Source organism: Lipotes vexillifer, unplaced genomic scaffold (assembly GCF_000442215.2).
Source record: "Lipotes vexillifer unplaced genomic scaffold, Lipotes_vexillifer_v1.1 scaffold570, whole genome shotgun sequence".
Taxonomy (NCBI): Eukaryota; Metazoa; Chordata; class Mammalia; order Artiodactyla; family Lipotidae; genus Lipotes; species Lipotes vexillifer.
In genome coordinates, this window is record NW_006777801.1 from 3757636 (window position 1) to 3766988 (window position 9353).

Consider the following 9353-nt stretch of genomic DNA (forward strand, 5'->3'; position numbering starts at 1 on the left):
CAGCAGGACTCAGTTTTACATGAAGTCCTTCTTGATCCTATATTTTATATATATATATATATATATATATATATATATATATATATATAAAAGTTCTTTAAGCACATTTTTGAGAAGCAGTGGTTGAGATTTCTGATCCTAGAACAGCTGGTCTACCTGGACTTGGTTCCCAGCCCTGTCACTTGTTTTTGGACTTTAGGCAATTAACTTGACCTTTTTGTACCTTAGTTTCCTCACTATAAATAGTGATAAAAATAGTACTATATTTAGTACTATTCCTCCTAGGATTAAATGAGCTAATATATGTAAAGTGCTTGAAACAGCATCTGGCCCATTTTAAGTACTTTCTAAGAGTTTGCTGTTATTAATAGTACAGTACAGTTTAATATATAAATAAGCTATTATAACAATAATGCTGTTAAGATTAACTAATTTTTATGGATGTTATTATATCTCCCTAAGACTGGAAGTTTTTGATGAAGAAAATCCAAATATTATATTCTATTTAGAACCCATAGTACTTAAACATATAACATGTCTAAACACATGCTGATTAACAAAAATGTCTTATAGTCCTATAAATAGAAGGCTGAACAATACCAATCACCCTGTGGTTCTCAACACTGGCTATGCATTAGAATCAGTAGGGGAGCTTTAAAAAAGTCCTGGCTCCACCTCCAAGATTTCTGATTTAATCAGTTTGAAGTAGAGGCCAGACATCAACAGAATTTTTTTTGAAGTTCCCCTAAGTGATTCCAAAGTGCAGCCAGGGATGAAAGTCACTACCCTGTACCTTCAGTTGGATATTCCACATGGACACACCGCTACCAGGACATGTTGGCTTTCTGAATTTTGTTTTCCATTTTGCTAAGAAACGCACCATTGTATAAAACAGTGCTAAAACAGCAAACGCCAATGACACCCTAATGCTCAGTTTGTGACTGAAAACCTCTGCCTATAATGAAGATTGAACCAAAAAACCTGATCGTCTCTTTCAGGTTTCTCAGTACACAAAATGTGCAATTTTGTGTTTTCTGTTAAGAATACCTCAAGGGCATATAATTCCTAGGTTACCAGCTAGACTTTTTGCTGGTATTCTGAAGCTCTTAAATAGGAAGAATTATCAGGGATGCAGAATAATACCCCGTTTTCAATTTTTAGTTCTCTTACTGCATCAATAAGTATGACTAGACTTACTATGCACATGATATATAGGACATCATTAATTTTCATGAAACTAAATAAACCATCATGGGACATCTTTAAGATTTAGTAAATATTTTTAAAAGACAAGCTTATTTTTCAGCCACTAGAATAGCTGTTCAGTGGTTTTTGTTTGTTTGTTTTAATAAATCAAATGATAACTGAATGGAGGGGTGGGGATCTTAGTTTTGTTACCTGCACGTTTCCTATATCTGATGTGCCGCAAAGGATCAGGTCCGCTACATCACATTGAAGTCTAAAGCCACACCATGATTCAAGAAGTGCATGGTCAATGATCCAGAAGGTCTCCGTCCAGAAATGGAGAGCACAAAGATGACCTGATTGATGGCTGCTGAAGTCAGTTCTTTCCCCTTTCCTCTTTAAAATGGTAATGATAGTGGGCTCTTGGAAGTTTGAAGGCATTTCTTTACAGCTTCATATACTGAGGAATAGCCTGTGCAGATGTCTACATAGTAACTCCCTCCCCTGCTTGAGGATTTAAGCAGCATTGCCATCAGATCCTAGGTTTTTTCAGTCTTCCTGGGCCTGACACAAATTGGAATGATCAACCCACTATCTTTCAAAAGGAAAAACATTCTAACATAACAAGCTCCATCAAAAAAACAAAACAAAACAAAGACAAACTGATTTCTTATGAGAATCTAAGAGACCCAAAAACAAATATAAGTTGCATTTTGAATTGGTTGATAGATTCCCTATTGACATAAACATTCAATTTCAGAAAACTTACATTTGGCATCTGGGATACTGTGATATGGAGACCATACAAGCATTCCTCCATTGTCTTTATCGGTGTACTTTGTAGCACCTGGGGAAAAAAGTAATTATTTTGAATATGATGAACTTTACATTCAAAATAAGTATAAACAAAGTAAGTTTTATTTCTATTTTAGTACAGTACCTGCAAAAAGGACAAAGAAACAAAGTACAGGAAAACAAAGGAAGGAAAACAGATATACACTAAATATAGTAAATATACCATTTATAGATACCAACGAAATTTCACAAACACTGAAGCTTACCCTCTTTAAATTAAAAAGAAAGACTTTATTAAGTACATTTTATAACCCTACTTCTTAACGGGTAGTAAATCTGATTTAACCTTCTATATGTTACTTAGGAGTCATTAAAAACTCTGGCTTTGAAACTAGAGCAAATACCTCAGGTGATGAGTTAACTGTTTTGCCCATACCTAAATGGGCCAAGATTATTATAATTTTTAAACACCTGTATCTGCTTTTTATGGTTTTTATTTAATCTTGTTCTCCTTGCTAGGAGTCTGCCAGTTATTCCTTTTTAGAGTTAATTTCATTTATTACTTTTCATATTTATAAAAGTTTGTACTCTGTGTAAGAGGAAAACAAAGTCAAACCATGGAAAAGTTAATAATACGATTTCTCCTTAATGTAATCTGAGTCTACCTCTAATCTAGAAGCATATTATTGCTGTTTCTAATTTTTTTTTTTTTTTTTTTTTTGCGGTACACGGGCCTCACTGTTGTGGCCTCTCCCGTTGCGGAGCACAGGCTCCGGACGCGCAGGCTCAGTGGCCATGGCTCACGGGCCCAGCCGCTCTGTGGCATGTGGAATCCTCTCGGACCAGGGCACGATCCCATTAACCCCTGCATCAGCAGGCGGACTCTCAACCACTGCGCCACCAGGGAAGCCCGCTGTTTCTAATTTATTTCTAATCTGTTATAACCTAAAAAGTCAGAAAAATCAAGCTCTATTGAAACTGCATGTAAATTAAGAATAGAGGGGCTTCCCTGGTGGCGCAGTGGTTGAGAATCTGCCTGCCAATGCAGGGGACACGGGTTCGAGCCCTGGTCTGGGAAGATCCCACATGCTGCGGAGCGGCTGGGCCCGTGAGCCACAACTACTGAGCCTACGCGTCTGGAGCCCGTGCTCCGTAACGGGAGAGGCCACGATAGCGAGAGGCCCGCGCACCGCGATGAAGAGTTGCCCCCGCTCGCCGCAACTAGAGAAAGCCCTCACACAGAAACGAAGACCCAACACAGCCAAAAATAAATATATAAATTAATTTATATTAAAAAAGATTTATTAAAAAAAAATAGAATGAACGAAAGGCCTGACACAGCTATCCCAGAGCCAAGTCCATGCCAGTAGGTTCTGTCTTTAAACACTCGATGGTCCTTTTCTGGCTTCTTCCTAATTCTTACGTGCATTCAAGTTAATTAAAACTATGAGCTGTTGTGGCCTCTTCCATTACAGAGCACAGGCTCCGGACGCGCAGGCTCAGCGGAGAGGCCCGCGTACCGCAAAAACAAAAACAAAAACAAAAACAAACTATGAGCTGTTGATAGCCACCAGCAACTAATGACTAGAATTCCAAAATTACTCACAGGAAACATTAATATAATTCTGAGGTTAAACTGTAATCATTTATAAAGTTATAAGATATTCAGAATAAAGAATATTCATTTCCAGGGGTAAAAGTAACTACTATTATACTCCCAACTACAGACTTCATCTATCAAGCAATAATTTAATGTCATTCAGCCGTTCTTTATTTTTGGAGAATCATAACACATCACTACTGTATATTCAATCAACAAATTTTAGTTAGAGAATGACACACTGTTAGTGCAATATGAAGCTAAAATTGTTATGTATGTTTTACTATAAGGAAAAATTAGGTATGGAGTAAAAGGAATTGAGAGAATACTATAAAAGTATTAGAAAAAGCATAATTACAAAATAAACCTAAAAGCAAAACATACTGTATTTTGTCATAACTATCTTTAATAAGAGGATAAAAATAGGAGCTGAGAATTTAAGAAAATGCAAGTTAGAAGTACATTATCTAAAATTTATATTCAATAAAAATAAACTTTAAGCTGTCTTTAAAAAACTTCTTTAAAAATATTAAGATATATATTTAATTTTTAACCACATAAAATAAAAACACAAAAGCAAAATAGCTAAACCACTCAGTGGAAATAAAACAGACATCTAAGTTGATCAGAAGCCTTTATTTAATTAATAAAATCTATTGCTATTTCTAGTGAATATCCTAAACTTCAATCCTTTAGTATGGGACTGATTCATTTTCACTATGGACTGTGACAATAAGATAATTTAAATACTACTTAAAAAACATGGAATGCAACAAAGAAAAGGCTTCCATTAAGTCTCAAGTCTTGATAGCATACACGCTTAATATTTAGACATATTTCCTTGCATCTGATTCTTGTATTACAGAAAATCTGAATTAAAATATTTTCATTAAATATCTCTTCTTAAATATAAACTACTTTATTTTTTGTATTCTTGCCCATGAAGAACAACAGTTAAGTTTCCTCAAAAATTCTTAGCACTGTAATTAAGGGCCCGATCTTCTGACAGAAACTGGCATCCAAACTGTGGGGACTAACAGCTCTTCTAATATGGGTGTATATGTCTGGAGTACAGAGTACGCCTAATTAGGCATTTCACAATGTTCTTTCCCTGACTACTCTTGAATTGGGCTCCACCCAATTGGGATGGGCTCCATCCCAATTGAATTGGGATATATGTGTCCCACTAGGACCAAAAGATGACTGATGTTTATAGGAAATGAGAGATAGCTTAGTATAATGGTTAAGAGCGTAACCACTTAAAGAGCCAGACTCCAGGTTTGCATCCCAGCTCTGCTACTTCCTAGCTTTGTCACCTTGAACAAATTTACTTAATCTGTGTGTCAGTTTAACCCATCTTTAAAAATAGGGATAATGAGAGCACCTTCTTCACAGAGCTGTTCAAAAATGAAGTGAATTCATGTATGTAAAGTACCTGGCATGTGGTAAGCACTACCTAAGACTTTTGAATACTACTATATGCTTACTGAAGACAGTTCTTTAAGTTCCCTTCTTTCTGTACTCTGGAAAGGCTTCTTCTTATCTATCAATCAAATAAAAATATAAATGTATAAAATCTCATGGGGCTCTAACTCAAATGGCTGATGACCTCTCTTACCAACCCTTTGAAAATGAAACTGAATAGCTGAAATGACTTTTTTGTTTTACTGACAACTCAGACCTGATTCCTCTCCTATAAAAGAATAGGAGAAAGTAACTTGCATTATTAAAAACAATTTACCTCTCAGGATGATTTGCATTCAGTAAAGCTTTACCCTTTCCATCATAAAAGTTGAAGTAAACCAAAATATTTAAAGGACACAAAAACATAATTTTTATTTTGCTTTTATCTATAACAATGTTTAAGATTATACCTCAAAACTGTCTGATATTCAGAAATAATACTGAGAATCCAATTTGACTCAGCAACCAAATAACCAAGGCCTTAGAAGTAGCCTATCTTCTGAATGGATCAAAAATAAACAAACCAAAACTTAGACAGCAAGCAACCAAAATTTTAAAAGACTATAGTAGCTCAACAAAAATTATTGAGCAATCAGTTTTTAAAGTATTAAATGAAACAAAAGTTCAAGCCCTCTGAAAACTCTGAGATCTCCTTAACTGCAGTTGGTAAAATACATTTATGAGACCAATTTGGGGAAAACCAACAACAAAAGTATAATTTTGATCAGGATTTCTATACAATAGCAAGTTTCAAAGTAAGTACAAAAATATAAATCTTCTATTTCTTTTAAGATTTCCTTTAAGACATTCCAACTAAGGATTTTGATGGAAATCATGAACAAATACTCTATATAAAGAACTTAAATATTGAGATCAGTAAGACACTCCAAATATTTTAAAAATATACTTAATTCACCAATTTCAAACCGAGGTAAACAAAGACATTCCAAGCTGTACACAGGCATTAATAAGTTTTCTGGGAATCAATTTTCAGAACTTCAAACTTCCCTATGTTTTCTTTCCCAAGACAATCTGCCTGAGAAATCACCTGCAGTCTAAGCTGCACACTTATTCTACTTCTGACCTCCTTCTTCACAAACACCCTTCCCTCACTTTAAAAAAAAAAAAAAGGCAGGTCTCTCACCCATCCCAAATCTTACAAGAGTACACTGCCTAAACTTTAAAAACCTCTATGATGCCAAACAAACATCAGCAAAGCTCTCTTTTACTCAAGGCACCATGACTACTACAGTTTTAATTAATTACACATTAATTATAATAACTCAAGCCAGAAGAGATTTAACACTTAGAACCTTATGTTCACAAGAATACATACTATGACGGTAGAGAAATTGGAAAGGTGATCAATAAAGCACTTTCAAGCACAAAAATGTATTATAAAATTCTGTGAGGAAAATGCATGGAAATCATTTCAAAAACAAAAGGAACAATGTTAGGAGACTGTTCATATATTTTATAAAATAGATACTACCACATTACTATCGTATTTACATTTAATTGGATGCATTTAAAATAAGTATATAACAACTTTATTTCAAAGTGTTAACATTTTCAGTACACTGGAGATTACATTTTTCAACTAATAAACTCAGTGACAAATAACAGATGTCAACTTAAAAATATGTGAATCTGTTTTTCCAAATTTCTTCTACGAGTATGCAGGCAAATATTTTGAATGCCACTGCTTTATATACATGAATTTTTACTTAATCTTGTCATATAGTTAATAGTATCTCCCTTTTACAAATGAGAAAACTAAGGCTTGGACACATCAGGTACCCAGTTCATCCAAGGTCACTACGCCATAGTGGCTAAAAGGCATATGATAAGAGGTAAGACTCTTAATCACCACACAAAACTGCTCCTCATGACGTAAGCATAGTCAGTAGGCACTAAATAAAAGTTGGGGAGGGCCTAGCAAAGAATCAAAAGGAAAAGAGTCACCTAAAAAAGAATCCAAAATCCTCTTAGTAAATTTTTATAACAGCATTCTTAGCAATGGTCCATCAATTAACATAAACTGTTCCTCATCTCCTAACTTCAGTAATTCCAATTTGAATCTCAGTTCTTCTCATATTTTCTACAATACTCATTTTAATAATTCATTCTTTCTGTGCTTAATTTCTATCATCTCTTCCAATAAAAATATCCTCCACAAAAAAATCCTTTTTATTTTCCTACATTCTGATCATCATAATCTTGATACCTCAGGAATTTTTCTTCCAAATGACTTGGATGGCTATGGGTGGGCAATCTTCATGAAGACAGACTGAGTGGTTTATGAGACTAAATAGTATGAAGAAGAGAAAAGGAGAGGAGCTGACCATTTCTCAATTTCTATCATTAATTAATAAACATCTTTTCCTCTTTATCTCTTCCAAAGAAATATGTTTCTCACCCAATGATACTGATTGACGTGGAGTAAAAACTTCACACACCACCACAACACTTAGAATAAGATAGAGCAGTGGTACTATGTTGAATGGCATACAGGCTCAAAATTTCCTTGTAAAAGGTGTCTAATAACTGATAATCTACATTTGCTTGACAAGATTTGCCTATAACAACTATAGAAAAGCCCACCTAAGTTTAAATGATAACTGGTTTTAGTTGTGTCCTTGGGTTCAATATTCTGCAGATTATTAAGGAGAAAATGAATACAGGCATACCTCGTTTTATTGTGCTTCACAGATATGTCGATCAAGTCTATCAGCACCATTTTTCCAATAGCATTTGCTCATTTCATGTCTGTGTCACATTTTGATAATTCTTGCAATATTTCAAACCTTTTCATTATTATTACATTGTTATGGTGATCTGCAATCTTGGATGTTACTATTGCAGTAAATGGTTAGAATTTTTTAGCAATAAAGTACTTTTTAATTAAGGTATGTACATTGCATTTTTAGACCTAATGCTATTGAACACTTTTATATGCACTGGGAAAACTGTAATTCGTGTAACTTGCTTTATTGTGACATTTGCTTTACTGCAATGGTCTAGAACCAAACCTGCAATTATCTCTGAGGCATACTTGTAGATGAAATTAAAGAATATCATATTTGTCCTTATTCTAATAAAAAGTATCAACTATAGTCTGAGTAAATTATTGAGAATATAACTTTAAAAATTGTAATATTTGTGATTTTTCCCTCAAATATTCTACTTAGACAAAATATAACATAAATTGGATAATACAAATAGTGGCCATGTGAAACCACATAAAAAGTATTCTGTACTTTCAATGAATTATTTTTCAAACTTTGAAATTTGTTCTAGTATTTGTTTGCTTTAAATTTTTTCCAAAAGTTGCTACAGTGATCAGGCTATGGCATGCATAAATTTGGTCTAGCATGAAGTCTGGGTCTTAAATACAAGATCCTTAATCAACTTGTGTATAGTTGTCTATGAAATATAAACCTATCTAATGGGGCAAAAAGATAGGCATGCTTATTACGCTGCTGAGTTCTAATTTGGAAATAAGTTTATTCCAGAAAAAGCAGGATACCAATGAAAGCCCCAAATCAGAAAGGAATAAATGTATGCAGAATCATTCTTCACAATTATGAAATTTAATCTTCACTGAGTAACTGCCATTTGTCCACTCACACAACCTTGGCAAGAATTCCCCTAAGTATTTTCATTTCCATTTTACAGCTAGAGAAACTGAGGTTTAGGGAGGGCCAGTGACTTGCTCAGGGCACAAAAATAAGAGATGAGTGATTAATTCAGTCTGTCTTAAGCCAGAGCAAGCACTTTACAAATATCAAGCTAAAACCTGAGGCAGCACTGTAATGTGAAAGTGCCATTCACCTACTAGCTACATTAATAAAGAAAATTAGTTTCACAACATTTAAAATTATTTGAAGCCCTCCAGCACACACACTGATAGCTTTTGAAAATGTATCAAAGCCATGTCATTTAAAAGGCAACTCTGATCTAGTGAGCACTCTTGTATCATTGTTTTTACCTGTTGAAAAATAGCCTGCACTGACAATCCTTTTAACACACATTATTTTACCCTCTCCCTTGGGACAAGAAAAGCTGTCTAAACCCTAAAAATCTTTAAATGGTTGGTAAATATCACTTTGCATTGCAGTAATGGGCAGGAGAGGAATGAAAATACCCACCGAGACGCTATAATCAAATAAACATGCTATCTCCCCCCCAAGAAATACAAGTAAGCCCTATTAATATCTAATATAGAATTCAAGAGTCTGACAGAGACACATTACTATACGCGGGCAATGGGCAAAAACAAGAAGCGGAGGGGGGGGGAGGTGGTGGG

The 9353-nt window shown here is 34.5% G+C and overlaps 1 protein-coding gene across 3 annotated transcripts in view; it reads right to left on the minus strand.

Annotated features, from left to right (window-relative positions):
* RCOR3 (REST corepressor 3) overlaps positions 1-9353 on the minus strand; it is a 51335-nt gene that overhangs the window by 40119 nt on the left and 1863 nt on the right. For all 3 annotated transcript variants that reach the window (XM_007451324.1, XM_007451326.1, XM_007451325.1), the window contains exon 3: positions 1955-2032. In XM_007451324.1, coding sequence (XP_007451386.1) covers positions 1955-2032 — 78 coding nt within the window. The remainder of the gene's footprint in view (positions 1-1954; positions 2033-9353) is intronic.